At 43.3% G+C, this 20,952-nt stretch overlaps 1 protein-coding gene across 2 annotated transcripts in view; it reads left to right on the forward strand.

The window, feature by feature from the left end:
• Positions 1 to 20,952, forward strand: part of FLT1 (fms related receptor tyrosine kinase 1) — a 155,907-nt gene that overhangs the window by 42,161 nt on the left and 92,794 nt on the right. For both annotated transcript variants that reach the window (XM_090028283.1, XM_090028293.1), the window contains exons 5-10: positions 7,387 to 7,549; positions 7,640 to 7,776; positions 9,200 to 9,374; positions 12,291 to 12,408; positions 14,589 to 14,758; positions 14,973 to 15,132. In XM_090028283.1, the coding sequence (XP_089884409.1) occupies positions 7,387 to 7,549; positions 7,640 to 7,776; positions 9,200 to 9,374; positions 12,291 to 12,408; positions 14,589 to 14,758; positions 14,973 to 15,132 (923 nt within the window). The remainder of the gene's footprint in view (positions 1 to 7,386; positions 7,550 to 7,639; positions 7,777 to 9,199; positions 9,375 to 12,290; positions 12,409 to 14,588; positions 14,759 to 14,972; positions 15,133 to 20,952) is intronic.

Raw genomic sequence — 20,952 nt, forward strand, 5'->3', positions numbered from 1 at the left:
TGGACTAGTAATCTTTGTCTGAAAGGATATAAATAATCTTCCAGTCATAAGTGGGTCAGTAAAGAAGTCTGACTGGTCAAGTGAGTATGCATTAGAGGGCAGGAGTTCATATGTATAACATTTGAGCTCCAAGAACTCTACAGAAGGATGGAATTGACTGAATGAAGACAAGTACTTAAGCCTGGCCATAAGAGCCAGAGTTGGTCTGCAGTTTGTTCTTGGGCATAGGGAATGGCTTGAGGCCCTCAGCCAGCAAGCTGAGTAAAGTACACAGGAGAACCTCCAGGATGTCCCGGCCAGAAGCTCAGAGGCAGAAGCTGCTTTCTAACCTGTTGAGCTGGGTAGGAGCTGTAAGCTTAGGTTTAAGATGCAGGGTAAGGTTAGATTGTTGTTTTGATATTTCCCCTTGTTTATTTTTTTCTTATATATCTGTCTGTATCTATGGATACTGATTTCTTATGTTTACTTCTGTTTTTATAAGAACTCTTCCGGCTATCTTTTATAACTTACGTATTTTCAGGGTAAGAGTGATTTCAGACCATATAGTTAGGCCTCTTCTCTAGAAGTGGGGATTTATCTTTTCTGAGTGCATAATTGGACAAGGGTGTGATTCTTCTAGCTGGCAGAATCTCCTCTGCTGTGAGGTGGCCAGACCTGGGAGGGACAGGTGATGCGGAGGTGCCGCAGGCCCTAGAACATCTCCGCTGGTTCTCAGCAGTCAAGCAGCAAATGGCCGAGAGAAGCTTGAGGCAGAAGGGCACCCCTGGAGGTGTGATAACACCCCAGGACAGTGTCTAAAAGGTGCCCCAGCCAGAGCTGAGGCCAGGGTGTCAGGCACAATGGAAAGAATTTTGATGCCAAATCACAATTCTGTCGTACAATGTGAACTGGAGATGGACTACACAGAAATGAATGAATGGAGCACTGGCTGTGGCTGCAGTGTGTATGTTGTAAAGTGGGAGTCTAGGATTTATATTTTGGAAGTTGAGGAGTCAAAAACACATTGGATTTTAAACCTCAATGTATTTAATGTACCAATGCTTTCTTACTATCTTTGAATACCCACTGCACTTGTAGCTGGAATTTGTGGTGCAGGAATCATAGTCATGTACCACTAGAAGCAGATCTACCACTATTTTTAAGGGAACAAAGTTCTAACCAAAGGATTTGGTTACGTGTAAGTTTTGCATTCCAGGGCTGCAATGTCTCCCTAATTCATGCCAGAAATTCCTGGATTATGTAAACTACAATTCCTTAGACCATTGTAGTGGTTTATTTGTCATTCTGTGAAACCCCATGTGCAAGGACTACAGCAATCTTTTGTTCCCATAGCAATTAAGAGAGATTTTAAATGCATTTCACAACTTCAAGTACTACTTCTGGATAGCTGGTAAAACCAACATTTTGTATTATTATTTAGCAATAAAGGAAGAAGTCTGTGTTCCCATACTGTGAACCTTTTAATTAGAAAAGCATTATAGAGACATTAGTTCTGTATCCTATATTGCCAGGAAGTCAAAGGAAAGCTTCTTAGTCATAGTGGTATCATCTATGAGAGTCCTCCCTGTGTGAATGGGTTCAGTCCTGAAGACACGTGAATACCATCCACAGCACTTTGTTCCTTTTAATATTGTTACAGTTTAGTTTCAAGGATGACAAAGATTCAACTGCAGCTTTACTTCAATTCTTTTGAAATGGTGTGTTGCTCTAACCTTGAGTTAGTGTGGCTCAGTGGATACGTATTGGACAAGATGGTATCCATACCCAAAAAAGAAGGAGCCTTCAGAATCAGTAATAGGAAGAACTTTTTACTTCTTAGGTCCTTGATTTACACACCGACCAGATCTATAGCTTCTAAAGGGGGTCATTTAAAGCTACCATTCCTTGCATGCTCCAAGGGCCTTATGGCTAAAGGCAATCAAAACTTGGGGGCCTCCAAACCCCAAACCTCCAGGCGTGGGCCTGGAAGTAGGATGCCTGCCAAAGGTTTTGGAAACATCTGAAGCCCCGGGTGCGGGTGAAGGATGTTTGCCAGTAGTAGGGCCACTTACGGTTCTGGACACTTGGATTTGGAATTAGTTTTTGCTAAGTTGGCTGTGGATACAAATTTTATATATCTTTTGGTGATTTTGATGGGGAGCACAGAGTTCAAACAGGTACCACAGCAGCTGCAATATACATTTCCCGCCCCTCTTCCTCTTAGCTTGATTTACCATCACCATTTATATATCAGTGTTTTGGTTTCCATTTCTGTTCTTCTTTTCCTCTCTTCTTGCAGAGAAAGCGAGCAATGGTATTAGAACACAGGGATAACCACACTTGATAATAAAAAGAAAAACTTATAGCTGTATGTAGAATTATGACCAGAAAGATTTGATTGCTTTAGCTTATGAATGCCTACCTCACTCTTATAGTTTCATAGTTTCATAGTAGCTACAGTCGGAAGGGACCTAGGTAGATCATCTAGTCCGACCCCCTGCCTTGGCAGGAAAGAGCACCGGGGTCAGATGACCCCGGCAAGGTGCTCATCTAACTTTCTTTTAAAAATCCCCAGGCTAGGAGCCTGCACCACTTCCCCTGGAAGCCGGTTCCAGGCCCTAGCCGCCCTGACTGTGAAGTAGCGCCTCCTAATATCTAATCTAAACTTACCCTCCGCCAGCTTGTGACCGTTATTCCTGGTCACTCCTGGCAGCGCACGGGGGAACAGGGACTTCCCCAATACCTGCTGATCCCCCCGACCAGTTTGTAGCAGGCCACAAGGTCCCCCCTTAACCTTCTCTTGTGGAGGCTAAACAGGTTCAGGTCCCGTAGCCTCTCCTCATAAGGCCTGCCCTGCTGACCCCCGATCATACGAGTGGCCCTCCTCTGAACTCTTTCTATATCGTTCACGTCCCTCTTGAAGTGTGGCGCCCAGAACTGGACGCAGTACTCCAGCTGCGGCCTGACCAGTGCCGCATAGAGGGGGAGGATCACCTCCCTGGACCTGCTCGAGATGCATCTGTGGATGCATGACAGGGTACGGTTGGCCTTCTTGACTGCCTCCCCACACTGCCGGCCCATGTTCATCGTGGAGTCAATGACGACTCCAAGATCCTTTTCCGTCTCCGTGCTGGCAAGAGGGGAGTTCCCCAACCTGTAAGTGTGGTGCCGGTTCTTCCTCTCCATGTGCAACACCTTGCACTTATCAGTGTTAAACCCCATCCTATTCTCATCCGCCCACCGTTGCAACCTGTCAAGGTCAGCTTGTAGCCTATTGCACCCTTCTAGTGCACCCACATCCCCCCACATCTTAGTGTCATCAGCAAACTTGAACAGGGTGCTTTCTACCCCCTCATCCAAGTCACTGATGAAGATGTTGAACAGTGCGGGCCCGAGGACCGAGCCCTGCGGAACCCCACTGCCCACGTCCTTCCAGGTCGAGAAGAACCCATCCACTACCACCCTCTGGGTGCGGCCCTTCAACCAGTTGGCGACCCATTTGACCGTGTGGGCATCGACACCACAGTCTCCCAGCTTTTTGATGAGGACAGGGTGAGAGACAGTGTCGAAAGCCTTCCGGAAGTCCAGAAAGACTACATCCACAGCAACCCCTGCGTCTAATGATTTGGTGACCTGATCGTAAAAGGCCACCAGGTTGGTCTGACAAGACCTGCCACTGATGAACCCATGTTGGTTGCCCCTGAGCATGCATTCCCCCGCAAGGCCCTCCTGGATGTGTGCCAGGATAATTTTTTCAAAGAGCTTACCCGGGATTGAGGTAAGACTAACTGGCCTGTAATTTCCCGGGTCCTCTTTTTTTCCCTTTTTGAAGATAGGGACCACATTGGCCCTCTTCCAGTCCTCCGGCACCTCACCAGAGCACCACGAGTGCTCATAGAGCCACGCCAGGGGTCCCGCAATGACCTCGGCCAGTTCCTGTAGAACCCTAGGGTGAAGATCGTCCGGACCAGCGGACTTGAACACGTCCAGCCTCTCCAGAAGTACCCTAACTAACTCCTAGCTAACCCCTGGCCCAGGCGTGTCTCTCCCAGGGCCCGAGGGGGGCCCAGCAGGGAGGTGGGAATCAAGTTCTCCTTTTTCTCAGAGAGGAAACATATTCTATTTTTATAAAACATATGGAAAACTTATCTTCTAATACATCCATAGATTTGAAATCTTGTTATATTGTCAGGGAAGTGAAGGCGAAGTCAACCTGAACCTAGTGGCCCATTGGGCTGTTTCGTTTCCCTGACCAACAGAGAACAAGTGAATGACCTAATTATCTTATCTGCTTGCCTTTGACACCCCAGCCTGAAAGATTAGGTACTCATTCATATCTGGGTAGCTTAAGAGTGACTTTTGTAAATCCAGAGCAAGGACTGGAAGCATACCTGTGGAGTTGTAGCAAGATGCCTTGACAGCTTTGCCACTGTGCCCTGATTATTGCACTGTGTTAGTTTCAAAAGACTACAGAGAAGAACCACATTATGATAGAGGCTGAAGAAATAGTAAGATGTGATCCATGATTTAAAGAATTTAGGACTTAACTTGAAGCAAGATGCAAAGAAAGAAAGAAGGTAAAAGGACAAGAATAAATCAGCTGCTATTGTGATGGTGACTATATAAGTAACAATGATAATATGTCCTGTGTTTACCTAGGCAATGCTAACCAGTATTGTTTCATGGTGTCCTTGTACTCTCCCTGTCTATCTGTCTGTATCTATTTGTGGTCACTTGTTTTTATGCTTAGACTCTAAGTTTTTTGTGGTTACTGTCTTTTTTTGTTCTATGTTTGTACAATGCCTGACATATTGGGGTCTTGGACTATGATGAGAACCAAGGTACTACAATAAAAACAACAACAGCTCAATGATCTGGATCTTTTCATCTCTTTTTCAAAAACTCAGTCATGGGTTGTTTCTTGCAGGCAGTGCTGTGGACGTGGGGTCATTTGCAAGAGTAGAGTGTAGTATCTAGTTCAGAATAGTATCTTCAGGCAGCACAGAGAAAACTGTAGTGAAGGTGGACATGCAGGTCACAGGCGAACAGAAAGATGAAATTACTTGCAGGTCATGGAGTAGGGACACTGGCAGAACAAGAGTGAGTATAGAAGGTGATCTGATAAGGTAAAACAGCAAGTACAGAGGGGTGTAGGGCCGTAAAATGGAAGTGCCCTTTGGAAGGACTTAAAGGGTAAAATTTGTCTACACCCATATATTTAATAAAGTCCCCAAGCCTCATATATAGCCCTTATAATTTTTAAGAGGTATCAGATCAACAAGTGATGTGTTTGTGGGTTTCATTTTAACAAAAACCTGCAGAGTCAAAACAGGATAGAAGTATCATGCTCCATGCAAAAATAAGACCTTTTTTGCTTTCTAATTATCCTGTTCTTGTCACCATGAAGTATTATGAGTGCCTTTTGGTTACTATAACAAAAATCTTGCTCTTCGGAAAACAAGGAAGGACAGTGATTGTGGAACTTAGTTGCAATGCTGTTTTCCTAAGGCCACTTTTTAAGGCAGAATTACACATTTTTGATACACATGCCTGCAAATAGGTACAATAGTGTTGTAGAAAAAGAATGTATGTCTGCATGTACCTTCTGCTGTCAAGCCAAGGATCTAGCTTTAACCCTAACAGTTGCCTGTCAGCAGCCTCACTGCATTTCTTTCCTTTCCCTCTCTTTGAACAGAGAACTTATCTCCTGGCTAGTTCCATCCATCCTGCAGCCAAGCCGTTAGGGAAGAATACCCAAAGGGTGGGGGTTTGTGATTGCATGGCTTCCTCCTGCCTGGAATGCCTTTCCTCAGAAATGTGGCACCCTCAGTGCTGCCTATTCAGCACTTGCCTAGAGCTGCCCTTGAGATCACCTCTGCTCATCTCCTGCCATTTCGTCAGACAGAAATGGAGAATGAATAAAATGAACAATAATTACTGTTAACACAAAAGTGCTGCTGTAAAATAGAATTCTTTATCTTTACAACATCTGATAAGAAGCTATAATAAGCATGCACATCATAAGGGAACTGTGTGCTCTACACCCGAGTACAGTCCATTACATTACAGCCTCCTGGCTGATGTTTGATAATGCCTTGTATTCTAAGAACTCTATTGTTGTTACTGTTGCTAAATACAAATATACCTGTGATTTAGTTCAGCCAATTCACTACCACATGGTCAAGACATTTATATTCACTTCCATATTAGCTGAATCCGTAGGAGATATAAATTAACCAATGTTTTTCATTGCTGTATTCCCATAGGGGTTCTGCTAGAACACTATTGGAGAGAGATTCAGCCTGTAGCAAAGGCTTCCCCAAGCCATGGTAGCCCAGAATTCATATTTGTATGAATGAATTCATATTAATTAATTAAATCAATCATTACGTATTAGCCTCACAGTGGAGATGGGAAAGGTATTCTTCTGTTCTTATTGCACATACTTCCTTTAGCTAAACAAGCTCTTAAAATTTAACCTCCCTAGGAATCAGGGATTTATTTCATAACTGTCAAAATGAACCAGTGGTTGTAATAGACTGTTGGACCAAAAGTTTCAAAAACAGTTAATAAATTGGGTGTCCTTAAATTCTGAGGGCCCAAACTTAAGATTCCTTAAATGTGCCTGATTTTCATAAATCACTATCTGAGCACTGACCCTCTAAAAATTAGGTTAAAAATTAGGTTAGAGTGTCTCAAGTGGGTACTAAAATTCATATTCCCTTTTGAAAATGTAATACTAGTCGAAACTACAGTTCCCAATCACTATCCATGAGAAACCTTTGTGACCTCGAGATTCACGTACTGTGCTACGTGGAAATCAAGTAGTTTGTATACTAGGACATGTCAGCTTTCGAAAAGGAACACATGTTTTTCAAACTTTTTCCCAAGAACAACCAAGATTCTTAGAAGCCAGTATAAAACACGAATCATCAAAATGAATTACAGCTGGAATTGATAAAGGAACAAAATGACAGCAAATGAAATTAGCCTGTCACCTCTAGTGAAAAAAACATGCATTTGTTTTTCAATAGCAACCCCAGGATAGTTAATTGCAAAGGTTTCCGACATGAGCATTTTAGCTGCCAACTGAAAACCAATAGCACTGCAGACTAATCGCCTACGCTAATGATAGTGTCAATCTATTGTGTAATAGATTACAGCCTTTTATGAATAATGTAATCTTAGAAAGAAATAAAACATTCTGATTCTTTACCCAGATTTTCCTTTAATTTGAGATGATAAAAAATTACTGGAAAATGTGTGTAATTAAATATTGCCATTTTTCCTTTGCCAATTTTTAGACTTAATTTTAATTCCTTTTTATTGGGCAATCCCAGGCTTTTGGGCAAAGAGCTCTATGGAAATAAAAGGATAATTTATATAAACTATGTTCTTAATTTTCAGATCCCACTAGAGACTCTGAATCCTGATGGGAAGACAATAATCTGGGACAGTACGAAAGGCTTTATTATCCCCAAAGCAACATATAAATTCATTGGGCTCCTTAGCTGTGAGACAATCATTGATGGGCATAAGTACAGTACAAAATATCTAACACACCGACAAAGTGAGTAGCATATTACTATCACTGCCATTCAAACACAGCATTGTATTTTTGTAAGGTTGTTAATTTTTTCTTTCTCTGTGTGTTATGTAGCCAACACAATTTTTGATGTCCAGTTAAGCACCCCAAGTCTGGTCAAACTGTTGAAAGGGGACAGCCTTGCAATTAACTGTACTGTTGCTGCAGCCTGGAACACAAGAGTTCAGATGACCTGGAGTTATCCTGGAGAGGTTAGTGCTTTGATCTGCATGAAGAAATCATAGCTGTTTTCCAAAAGAGAATGCCATTAGCAAGCATTCCCAATAGGAATTTTGGCTTGAAATGCTTGTGATGCTTTGAATTCCATTGTTGTGACCCTCACTGACATGTCTTTTAATGCTTTTCTTATTTTTTTTTTCTTTTTTGCTTAATTGAATCAGTAAACATGTTTACACAATGTACTCTGGTATATTGCATAATTGTGAGTGAGCATAAGAATTGTTTTAGCCTTGGGAACTTCTCTTTGGATTTGGTGAAATGATAGAAATTTATCACCCAATGCCAGGCAGGAGTCTCTTTTGTGTCAAAAAAAAGTTTTCAGTTAGACTGTCTTTCTCAGCACATTCATTTAAAGGCCTGGCAGACAGTCAGGCACCCAGCTCAAGCATGTTTAGAAAAGATATTACAATTCAGCTAGCCAAGATCTCATTTGTTAAGTGTCACATGAACAATCCTCTTGTTTTGACAACTACAAGAATGATCTTGAATGTACTTCCCCTCCCCCAAATTGGGAGCATCCTCATAAATATTTGTCATTTATGAAACAACTGCCAGGGAGTCCGTATTAAGCTGATAAGAAATTTGACATTAGTTTAAGGTTTACAACTCCCAGTCCTTTCATGTCAGTTTGATTTATGTCGCTGATTCAAGTCACAATCATTTATTATGTCACTCATTGTGCCTAATCACAAGCCAAAATTATGATTACATTTTAAAAGAAAGATTGATGCAGCAGCTTTTAACACACTATAGCTGTTTTCACAGGCATTTTCCAAGTTGGAAATAAATAACTTAACAACCAAAAATGCTCTAAGCGTGCTGTATTGGTGTGTTATATCGGCACCTTCTTACCTTACTGAGCCTAATTTAACATCACACTTCACCCTATGAAATACTGCTTTGTTTTTATTTAGATGGTAACTTAAGGGTTCTCACTGTTTACAAGACAATAACAATGTCCCTGGGTTAAATAAACTTTGAGGCCAAAGGCTGGGGGGGATTCACAGGAAATAACTCCTTAGCTTCAGATTATCTTCAGTTCCACCCTATTCTCTTGCCAAACCTAGTCACTTCTCCTATATTGTTTTCGCAGTTCTTTCCTTCTTATGTTAATACCTTTGTCTCCTGTAAATTTGCCCATGGACCTCGGGTTCCATCAGCAATCCCTATAATGCCTTCCACATAACTATTAGCAGCCTAGGTTCATTAAATTCATCATAGCAGCCAGGGATGCAACAGGGTTTGCTGCTGGCCCCCATGAGACTTACACAGCTCCTGTGAGGCCTCTCTTCTTCTGTATTTGGAAATTGCTTAGAATATATTGGATGCTGCTACAATTTAAATAATAATACATTTCCCCCTGTGACTTAATATTTATTTTTATTTTCTTCCTAGGCAAACAAGAGAGGTTCTGTAATCCAACGCATTGACCAAAAAAATACAGAAGCTAATATTTTTTACAGTATTCTAGTTGTTGACAAAGTACGTGATATTGATAAAGGCCAGTATACCTGCTATGTGAAGAGTGGACCATCAATCAAATCTGTTAACACAACAGTTCGTGTTTATGGTAAGATACAGTGTGGATGTGTAGAAGGCTTAATAGTCATTGTCCATGTGCAAAGTTAAACAATGGTTAGAAACCTTGAATACTGAAACCCAAAATGGAAGTGAATTTTGGCACACCAGCCATGGATAGAAAAGGGAGTGTGGGAACAGAATATGTAGCATTTGTTCCAAGATACTGCTTTATTTACTGGCAGTTTCTAGCTTAGCCTCAATTTAATCGCTTTTGTCTTCAAAGCAGCCCAAAAACCATGTACCAATTGATTCTGGCAAATGTAGTCACTAGCAGTTCTCACAGAGGTGAATTATAGGCTTGATTTAAAAAGAGGAATCACAATGTTTCTTTTCCTAGGCTGCATCCAGCTGTTGCCACCTATATCTACATATATCCATGCAAACTATATAAATTGTTTTCTTTCATGAAAGTTCTTTAAGGATAAAACTCATGAGAACCACATCTCTGGCTTCACACGATTCCCTCCTTATTAAGCACAGCTGATGTGTGCATTGACAGGATGAGCTCTACATGGAGCTCTACACCTTGGGACCATTCACATACTGAAGCAAGCAACGGACACTACAGTTCATCTATGAAGAGAAGATTGACATTGGAAGCATTAAACTATTGTTCAGTGGACACATCTACATAAGACATTTACTGTGGAACTACTTAATTAGCTCTGTAGTAAAGTCTCAGCCTCTATACATAAGGCCCTATTAGACTGCAGTAAAGCAGTTAACTCCACTGTAGGTTAGTACTTGTAAACACAAGTACTATCCTATAGTGGCATTCTTTACTGCACAGCAATGCATGTCTAGATGCTGGTGGGCTGGGGCATGAGGGTATTTCAATGCAGGGACTCCCCCCACCAGGACCCCTGCCAGCTGACGTTGCTCTAACCTGGCTCAATGTGCTGCAGTTCCAGGCACGTGTATAAATGTAGTGTCCAGGAGCAATAAACTCTGGTGTAAACTGTGCTGGAGTTTATTGCTTTACATTAATTGCACATGTGGATGCACCCAGTGATTTGCTGTGGCTTTCAGTAACATCCCAGGGAAAAGTCAACGTGCTGGTTCTAACCTAAAATTGTTTTGTGGCTGCCTTAGAGACTGCTGTCTTCATGATGTATCCTTGCTGTTGAGATAATCAGGAATCACTCATGTGGGAACCCTCTTGGTATTAATGAGTGGGTTACTAGTGGGTTTACTCTCTTCCTTAGGAAAGTTTTCCTCGAAATGTGCATAAATTCAGTTGAGACTAAGGTCAGAATAGACCACCAGCTCATCTAATCTAACCTGGTATCACAGCTCACAAGGGAACAGATCCTACTCCATCTGGTAGGCCCTTAAATTCACTGTCTAAATGCAAACCCAATCTACTCAGTTTGAGTCCATGAAAATCCATTAATACATCCACTTTTCTAACATGCTGTTATCTCAGCCTTAAGAATAAATCACAAAAAAGTAGCAAGGAAGAAGACAACCCACCCAACTTTTGTACTGGCAGTTTTTCAGCAGGTTGGCATAGGATCATACTTAAGTGCCTAAATTTACTTACTTACTCTGAACCAAGAGTTCTAGATTTTTGCATTAAATTTACTTCTGCACTGTGACAGGGCATGACCTAGGGGTGGCCGTCAACTCCCCTAGTGCCCCCCTTACCTTGCCAAATTGGTTTCAATGCACCCTCTGTATCTCGCCCGCCACATCTTTGATGTTGATATTGTTAAAGGGAGGCTGCCTTTTTACCCTCTTTGGCACGGTGCCCTGCCTTCGATAACACTTACACTATAATCTCTGCGGCTACGCATAGGTCCTACAGTCACCCGTGCCCTCACGGATCCTCTGGCTTGTCTTTCTCCATTGCCCGTGCCCTCATGGGTGCTCTCTGGCTTGTCCTGTGGCTGCCACCTGCCCTGGGGCCTTTCTCCGTGCTCTTGCCTGCCCTGGGGCCTTTCTTACTCTCATAACCCGCACTGGGACTCCTCTCACGACACTGCCCACACTGGGGCCGGGGTCGATACACCCCAAAACGCTGCACCCTATCTGGTGCTGGGTCTCCATGCTACCGTGGAGCCCCTATGAGGCCTCCTCCAACCCCTTATAGCCTCATCCAGTCCTCCGGTCTTATACAACTACAAAAACAGGAAATGCACGATCCTGGTCTACAACATAAATTCCAAGCCAAACTGGCTAACCATCATTCATATCCCTACCAGGGTTTCCTCCACCTCGTATCGTCCCGCAGAAGCTGCTCAGGCCATCAGGCTTCTTTGCCTCTTCCCAGCAGAGCTCCCGCTTCCTCGGCTGCTAGTAGGGGACTGAACTCCCTGGCCTCAGCCTGGATCATTTATATAGGTCAGGCCCTGCCCCTTTCTGATCAGCTGACCAACTGCAGTTGCCCCAGCAACCTGCACCTGTACCTCTTTGTAGAAGCAGGGCACCAAAGTGCACTACGACACACCTCCCCCCGTAAGTCCAAGACTCCCTAGGAGCAGGGCACGGAAGTGTCCTGCGACATGCACCTAATAGATGGAATAGGATTTGGCCTTATATTTCTTTCACTTACCTCTTTATATAGCCCAATAACTTTGTTTTTACTCCAGCATAATTTGTATTTGGCTGATATGTATCTTCTCATATCGAGTCTGTGGCCCATGGACCAAGCCCTAAATTCCTGAATATTTTTAGGATGTTTTAGGCTTTGTAAGAAGCCAGATTTTATAACTGAAGATCTCTGGTAACCCAGGGTGTAGTCTTGGTCTGGGAAACCATGGATCTCCCAAATGATTAGATAGACTTGTTAGATTCCTGAATCTTTTAAAATTTACCTCTCTGAAGCTTTTTAATTTCTGTGATAAGCATGCTGTCTTGTGTAAAAATCAGTGATGTAAACTTTCCTTTTTTTCTTTTTTTAAAGATAAAACATTTATTAATTTGAAACATCGAAGAAAAAGTGTGCTTGAAGCTGTAGCTGGCAGAAAGTCCTATCGGCTATCAATGAAAGTGAAGGCATTTCCTACACCAGAGGTTGTATGGTAGGATTACAGTTACTTCCACATAGATACAGGAGCTACTTCTTAGGTGGTATAACATCTTTGATCAGGTTTATTTATTTCTATTTCAGGATATTTTATTTCAGTATTTTGTCCAAACGCCAAATCATTAACGCTGTGCAGTTTTATCACACATTCCAACTGAATTTCAGAATAGTTAGTGCTAATTAAGTAACCAAAGCACTTAAGTATACACTTACTTCCAAGCATCCTAGTAGACCTGTTGACTTCAATTTGCCTACTCACTGAATTAAAAGGAAATCACATACTTAATTGTTTTGCTAGAGCAGGACCTTACTCCTCACAATGTGCTAGTAAGTTATGAAAATGTTATCTCCATTTTATAGACAGAGAAATGGTGGCATAGCAAGGCCACCCAATCTCCAAAGGTATGTAGGTGTCTAACTCCCATTTGAGATCAATGGAAATTAAAGGCCTAACTACCTTAAAAAAATCAGGGCCTAAGTGCCATGCCAAGGTCACACAGGAAAACTAGCAGACTCAGCTCTGACATCTGAACCTGTCATTTAACCATAAGACTATATTTGCTCATTTCAATCCCTGAAACCACTAGAAAGAAATAAAGTTTTCTTAAAATAAATGAAAAAAAGAATAAATACATAAATTAAACAACAGTGGAGGCTGGCTTCATTTTTTTTATATAGTTTCAATATCTACTTTCATGAGTTAAGATTTTTTCCTTGGCCCAAATATGCTATATTAAAAAATCTTTTAAGCAGATTTTGTATTGGTCCAAGCACCTTTATATAAAACAATGTTATCTATTCATGATCTCAAGGTTTTTTTTTAATGGTTTTAAATGGCAATAGCTTTGGCTCAATTCATTACATTTTAACAAAGGGTGTGTGACAAGACTGATTAGGAAAACAATCCATACATACATGAACTGTGCAAGTTCACATTACTCTCAGCCAGAATTTATTTTTGCTTCTAACATTTGTGTTTTGTTTTAATCTCCCTCATTGGAGTTTACAGATCCAAATGGAAAATGAAGGGGGCAAATGAAACTGTCATTAGCCATTATTAAATCTTTTAAATTTCTTTTTAGTGGTTTGTTCTCTAGACCACTCATATAGAAGCAGGACTTATAAAATACATGAAATCAAACCTCTAAATCTATATACAGTCTTTTATCATATTTCCATTGCTTGTATACGGCCTGCAGGACCTAACCCTAAAGGTTTACTAATGTAAGAATCTAGTGGCATGCTCCTTAATTTAATTGACTGAGACACCAAAGTAGAAAATCTTCTGTTGGTAACATAACATGAAGTTATTGTAGCAAGCCATTGAAGAACTGTATATCTTTGAAAATATATTCTATATATATGTAATGGCTTGTGTTTTCTCCATTGATTTTCTACTTTTTAAAGATATCTGCATGAAGATAGGACATCTCATCCTTAAATGTTCATTTAATCCACTTGCTCTTTTTCCCCACCTGAAATCAGTAATGTTTTAAATATCAGAGTTCTTTAACCTGGAAAATATTGTGAGGTGATGAAGGAATGGTGTGGGGCTGAATTTAACAGCCTTTGCTTGTATAAGTAAACTTTTCTCATTAGATTAATCCAACTGATTACAGATAACCCTAGTATGTGTAAGGATCCCAGAATGGGTCTCTTAAATTAGGAATAAGCAACAGGAGATAACCTTAAGTTTTCTCTTAAGAGATGAAAATGTTATCTTAACAGATAAAAATACCATTTTCATATGCACATATGTATTATTAAGAATAAGTCTCAAAAGTCAAAGGTTGGACGTCTTTTCACACGACCCTATTAGATCATATTCATACACAGAATATTTTTCTTCAATATACTTCATAGGTATTAACTAATTAAGTCCTTCCCTCTGGAAGTAGAAGCTATACCACTGATATAGAATATATCAGATTATAGAGGCTACTTTTGATCCTAGTCTAAAGCTTAAGGAGAAGCATGAAATAAAGGAATACAGGCCTTTTCAGCAAAATTAGTTTTAAAAATCTTGTTTTCTTCTGGCTACTGAAGACCATATTTAGACTGGCATGGAAGCCCATAGCTTAAGATAATGTCAGTACAAGGATGTTCAATTCCTAGGGTGTAGTTACTATGAAAAATACCCGTGTAATAACACCATATTATAATGTTCTTTTAAAGGTTAAAAGATGGATTACCTGCTGCTGAAAAGTGTGCCCGGTATGTGGTTAAAGATTATTCATTAATCATTAAGGATGTAGCTGAAGAGGATGCAGGAGATTACACTATAGTTCTGAATATACGACAGTGGAACTTATCTAAGAACCTAACAGTCACACTCATAGTAAATGGTAAGTTCACAGTACATTTCTACTTTGCTATTTAACTTGTAAGTGCCATTTTCCCAGCTGAGGCAAATTCAGATTCAGTCGCATTACTCACGCCCGTAGATGTGGCCAACTGGATTTCCTAACTTTACACTGTAGAGGGTTGTTTTGTTTTCAGGATGATACAGTTACTAAAGACTGACTATTCTGATTTCTATTCCATTTATGCCCTTTACAGTGAAACCTCAGATTTATGAAAATGCTGTGTCATCATTTCCTGATCCTAATCTCTATCTACTGGGCAGCAATCAAGTGCTGACTTGCACTGTTTATGGTATTCCTCAGCCTAAAATTACATGGATTTGGCATCCTTGTAGACAAAATCGTTCCAAAGCAAGGTAAGAAAGCTTAAATTCCCTTAAATTTTCTTTCCCACTATTGTGATAAAAGAACATTTTGACAGAAGGACCCAACAGTTATAATACAGTAAAATCCCTATGATCTGGCATTCTACTATCCAGAACACTCTACTAACCAGAATTTCCAGGCAGCTGGCTGGACGCGGGGGGTAAAGTTCGCATGCGGTAGCCACCACTGCCACCTACTACGCTGCGAGGTTGTTGCTCTGTGCGCGGCTGCCGCTAGCCCCCACATCCTGCTCCATGTTCAGCTGCTACCACTCTCCTCTCCTCTACCCTCCCTGCTCCACATCCATCTGGAAACCCATGCTCCTCAGGTAACCGGCATTTTTAGATATCTAGCACCCCTCATTCCCCACTCATGCCAGTTAACAGGGATTTTACTGTAGTTTGTTTAGGCAACATACAAATTCTGCTAATCTATTTCTTTTTATTAAGAAGAACATAAAGACAAAATACAGTTCTTAATGGGAAATATACCATAAGTGATACTTCTGCATCATTAGCAGATAGATAGAATGTGCGTGTTGTACTATTACTGCTGTTCACTTTTATATCCATCCATCCATCACAGGACATATTTAATATTTCAAAATCAAGTATGCCCTGTAAGATGTTTTCTGCAAAGATTCTTTCTTGTTGTCACAACCTATGAGGTTTCCTAATGGGCTGTTTCTGAAACTGAAAAGGAATACTATTCTACAGAAACATGTTCAAGGATAGTCCAATGCACCTTCACATAATCAGATCAGAGAACTATGTACCTGGATTTCTTCTCATATTTTAGCAGTGTCAAACTTAAGGTTATCATAAAGACTAACCAGATGATTTTGAAACTCTGAAACAAACAATAGAATGAGTAGTTACTACTAATGAAGGGTTTGGTCTTGCAAAATGAAAAGCACCTAGGGCCAATTCAACACTTAAGTGAATGCTTAATTTTAAGTATATGAGTATTGTAGTTAATGGGACAATCACTATAACTTATGTTGTACTTAAATGTTTCCATGGCTCTGACAGAGTGATCAGTGCTTTGAAGGATCATACCTTCATTTTCCTATTATACTTTTTGGGGGATTATGCAAATGAGAATACTTTGCTGTACTATTCTCACCGATAGATGGCATCAGCAATCTCCAGATTTGCTGCATAAAAACTCGCAGTTCTCCATCTTGCCAACAGGTGACATCAACTTTTCCTATATTTAAGCAACATGAGAAGTATTCACTGCAAAACTCTTATAAAGGTGAACTTTTTACTTCTAGGTAAAGTACATACTAACAGAAATCATAATAAGTCTTTTATCGGAAAGTCTTTGGAGAACATCATATACTAAAATTTTGGATCTTTATTATTTGGTCTGAATACTTATAAATGTACTCACTCTTTACCAAGATTATAGTATGGAATAAGACATGAACTTTAACCAATGACCAAAACGTGTATTCAACAGTTTAAACATTAGCCATTAAGGGTGTTGGAATTTTGTTTCCAGGTATGAAGAAATATGATGTCATTGGGATAACGGAGACCTGGTGGGACTCCACCCATGACTGGACCACAGGTATAGAGGGCTATACCCTGTACAGGAGGGATCGTGTTGACAAAAGGGGCGGGGGTGTAGCTCTCTATGTGAAGGAAAGCTACATGTCCCTGCAAGCTGATGTTGGCGACCGGCATGGACAGCTAGAGACCCTCTGGGTAAAAATTCGTGGGGAATTCGGCACAGGGGACACAACAGTGGGAGTCTACTACAGACCTCCTACTCAAAGTCCCGAGCTTGACCAGGAGTTCCCCCGGGAACTGACTGAGGCCGCTTGCTCCAGGACCTTGGTTGTCATGGGTGACTTCAATTACCCGGACATCTCGTGGGAAGATCACTCAGCTAAATCTGAGCGGGCGCAAAGCTTTCTCTCGTGCGTGGATGACCTCTACCTGACTCAAGAAGTCTATGGGCCAACGAGAGGCAAAGTGCTGCTTGACCTGGTACTGGCTACGGGGGACGACCTAATCGGTGACCTAGTGATTGATGGGAAGTTGGGTGACAGCGACCACGAGCTGATCACCTTCACCATCCGCCGTAAAGCTGGCAAGTCAGTCAGCAACACAGAAGTCCTTGACTTCAGAAAAGCCGACTTTGACAAGCTCAAGAGGCTAGTCAGTCAGGCCCTCAGGGACCATGACCACAGGGAGATGGGAGTTCAAGAAGAGTGGTTGCTTCTCAAGGAAGCGATCCTCAGTGCACAAGCTAAATCTATTCCAACACGGAGGAAAGGCAGCAAGAAGGCACAGCACCCCCCTGGCTCTCCAGGGACCCAGCGGACCTACTGTGGCTAAAAAGGAAAGCCTACAAAGGATGGAGGATGGGATTCACCTCCAAGGAGGATTACTCCGCACTGGTCCAGTCCTGCAGGGAGCAAACCAGGAAAGCCAAGGCTGCAACTGAACTCCAACTAGCTTCAGGCATCAAGGACAACAAAAAGTCCTTTTTCAGATACGTGGGGAGCCGGAGGAAAAGCAAGGGCAATGTTGGACCCCTGCTAAACCAGATGGGGCAACTGACAACTGACGCCCAGGAAAAAGCCAACCTATTAAATAGGTACTTTACATCAGTCTTTCATCAGTCCCACGGGATGCCCATGCCTGCTATGGGACAGGGAAATCTGGGTGATGGGGATCCCCTACCCTCCATCAATGCTGACCTCGTGAAGGAACACCTTGAGAAGCTGGATACCTTCAAGTCAGCTGGCCCTGACAATCTGCACCCCAGGGTACTCAAGGAGCTGGCGAGCTTCATAGCCCTGGCACGGATCTTTGAAAACTCCTGGCGCTCTGGTGTAGTGCCCGAAGACTGGAAGAAGGCCAATGTGGTGCCGCTCTTCAAGAAAGGGAGGAGAGTGGATCCGGCTAACTACAGGCCCATTAGCCTGACTTCTATCCTGGGGAAGATCTTAGAAAAGTTTATTAAGGAGGCCATCCTTGAGGGACTGGCCCAGGCTAACATTCTAAGGGACAGCCAGCATGGGTTTGTTGCGGGTAAGTCTTGTTTGACCAATCTCATTTCCTTCTATGACCAGGTGACTTATCACCTGGACATGGGAGAAGAGATTGATGTCATATATCTTGACTTCAAAAAAGCTTTTGATCTGGTATCCCATGATCACCTCTTGGCCAAACTGGCCAGTTGTGGCCTTGGCTCCACCACGATCCGCTGGCTGGGAAATTGGCTCCATGGTTGGACCCAGAGGGTTGTGATTGATGGCAGTCACTCATCGTGGTGCCCTGTGACCAGTGGGGTCCCTCAAGGCTCTGTCGTGGGACCCATACTGTTCAACATCTTCATTAACGATGTGGACATTGGAGTCAGGAGTGGACTGGCCAAGTTCGCCGATGACACCAAACTTTGGGGCAAAGCATCCATGCCAGAAGATAGGCGGGTGATCCAGGCTGACCTGGACAAGCTCAGCAAATGGGCAGACGAGAACCTCATGGTGTTTAACACCGAAAAATGCAAGGTTCTCCACCTTGGGAGGAAAAACCTGCAGCACCCTTATAGGCTCGGCAGTGCTACGTTGGTTAGCACTACAGAAGAAAAAGACTTGGGGGTCATCATTGACCACAAGATGAACATGAGCCTGCAATGCGATGCTGCGGCTAGTAAAGCGACCAAAATGCTGGCGTGCATCCATAGATGCTTCTCGAGCAAATCCCGGGACGTCATTCTCCCCTTGTACTCGGCCTTAGTGAGGCCGCAGCTGGAGTACTGCATCCAGTTTTGGGCTCCACAATTCAAAAAGGATGTGGAGAAGCTTGAGAGAGTCCAGAGGAGAGCCACGCGCATGATCAGAGGTCAGGAAAACAGATCTTACGACGACAGGCTGAGAGCCATGGGACTCTTTAGCCTGGAAAAGCGCAGGCTCAGGGGTGATCTGATGGCCACCTACAAGTTTATCAGGGGTGACCACCAGGATCTGGGGGAACGTCTGTTCACCAGAGCGCCCCATGGGATGACGAGGTCGAACGGTCACAAACTCCTGCAAGACCGTTTCAGGCTGGACATAAGGAAGAATTTCTTTACTGTCCGAGCCCCCAAGGTCTGGAACAGTGTGCCAGCGGAGGTGGTTCAAGCACCTACATTGAACACCTTCAAGAGTAAATTGGATGCTTATCTTGCTGGGATCCTATGACCCCAGCTGACTTCCTGCCCTTTGGGCAGGGGGCTGGACTCGATGATCTCCCGAGGTCCCTTCCAGCCCTAATGTCTATGAAATCTATGTATATTTCAAATAAGCCCTTGTTATTGCTTTGTTGCAATTCTTTTTAAATAACCCATTCCCTCCCTGTTAAACTTTTTTATAATAGAAATAAAAACTTAAGTGTTCCACTTGTACTGTTTCATATAGTATGAATGGAATTAATCCAGGGGTGAGCAATTATTTTGGGCAGAGGGCCGCTTACTGAGTTTTGGCAAGCTGTCAAGGGCCGCATGGGTAGCCCCGCCCCTTGATAGTGCCCTGTCCCCTGATTGCCATCTTGGGACTGGAACTCCCACCCCCTAACCTCTGACTTTTGCCACTGGAAGTCCCTCTCCTTGCCCCTGAAAGTACTCCTTTGGGGAAGAGTGTTTGCCATCTTAGGGGGAAAAAAAACAAATTACATACTAAAAATCCATAATATTATATTTTAATTTAATTAAAAAATATTTTTGTCCTGATTTATGTGGGTTTGTGCTGTATTATGCAGAAGTGATTGCACATGGGGGTTTGTGGGGATGTGTGGATGTGTTTGTGTGAGTGTGGATGTGGGTATGGGAGCCATGTAGTGTAGAGTGGCTGGCAGGCGGGTGGGCAGGAAAGTGGGGAAAGTGGTGAGGGGGGTGCGGGGAGTGGAAGCAAGCGGTGTGCAGAAGTGTGGGGCCTGCGCCAGTGGGGCCCAGAGTGGGGCAGTAGGAGCACAGGGTGTGGGCTGGCAGGGGTCTGTGGAGCCGGGCTGGGCTGCACCAGCAGCGAGAGCGGGGAGCTGACCTGGCTCCATAGAGCCCCTGATGGCCAGGACCCTGTGTTCCTGCCACCCTGCTCTGGGCCCCGCTGGCACTGGCCCCAGGGCACCAGCACAGGCCTTACACTCCTGCTTGGCTGCTGCTGGCTCCCATGCACCTGCTTACTTCCAGTGCCCCCACCCCAGCCCTGTGGTACAGCCCTGTGGTACAGGCGGGGACAAGTGCGCAGACCTGACCCTATACACCCTGTGCTTGTCTGTCTGGACTGAGCAGTGGCAGTGGGGATGGTGCTCAGCGTGGGAGGAAAAGCACCCCCTCCTGCCACTGGTGCTCCCTGCTGCAGCTGGCCAGAGCCCTTGTGGGGCTGTCCTGCCTCTCTGCCGCGTCACAGATGTCGCTGTGGTGTCAACGGAGAGCAGGCACAGGCAGCCCCGCAAGGGCTCTGAGTGGCTGCAGCACGGGGCACTGGCCATGGGGAGGAGGAGTGGCTGCTTTTCCCCCGTGCTGAGCAGCAGTTCATTCCCCAGAAACTGCTACTCAGTGTGGAGGAAAGTGGCCCCCTTGTTCGCCGCCACTGGGCAGTGTTTGCTGCAGCTGCCCACCTGGAGCTCATGCAGCACTAGGTTGCTGTACGGCTGCCTCACTGCCACCTCTGTGCTGCCCAGCACGGCAGCAGTGGCCATGTGGAGCAGCCACAGGGCAACTTTGATAGGAACCAGATAAATATTAATTTTCTAAATCTTTCAGGGGCCCTGCAGGCTGGATAAAATGGTCTGGCAGGTTGGATCTGGCCTGCAGGC

The sequence above is a fragment of the Crocodylus siamensis genome, chromosome 1 (assembly GCF_052110815.1).
Source record: "Crocodylus siamensis isolate JL-2025a chromosome 1, ASM5211081v1, whole genome shotgun sequence".
NCBI lineage: Eukaryota > Metazoa > Chordata > Crocodylia > Crocodylidae > Crocodylus > Crocodylus siamensis.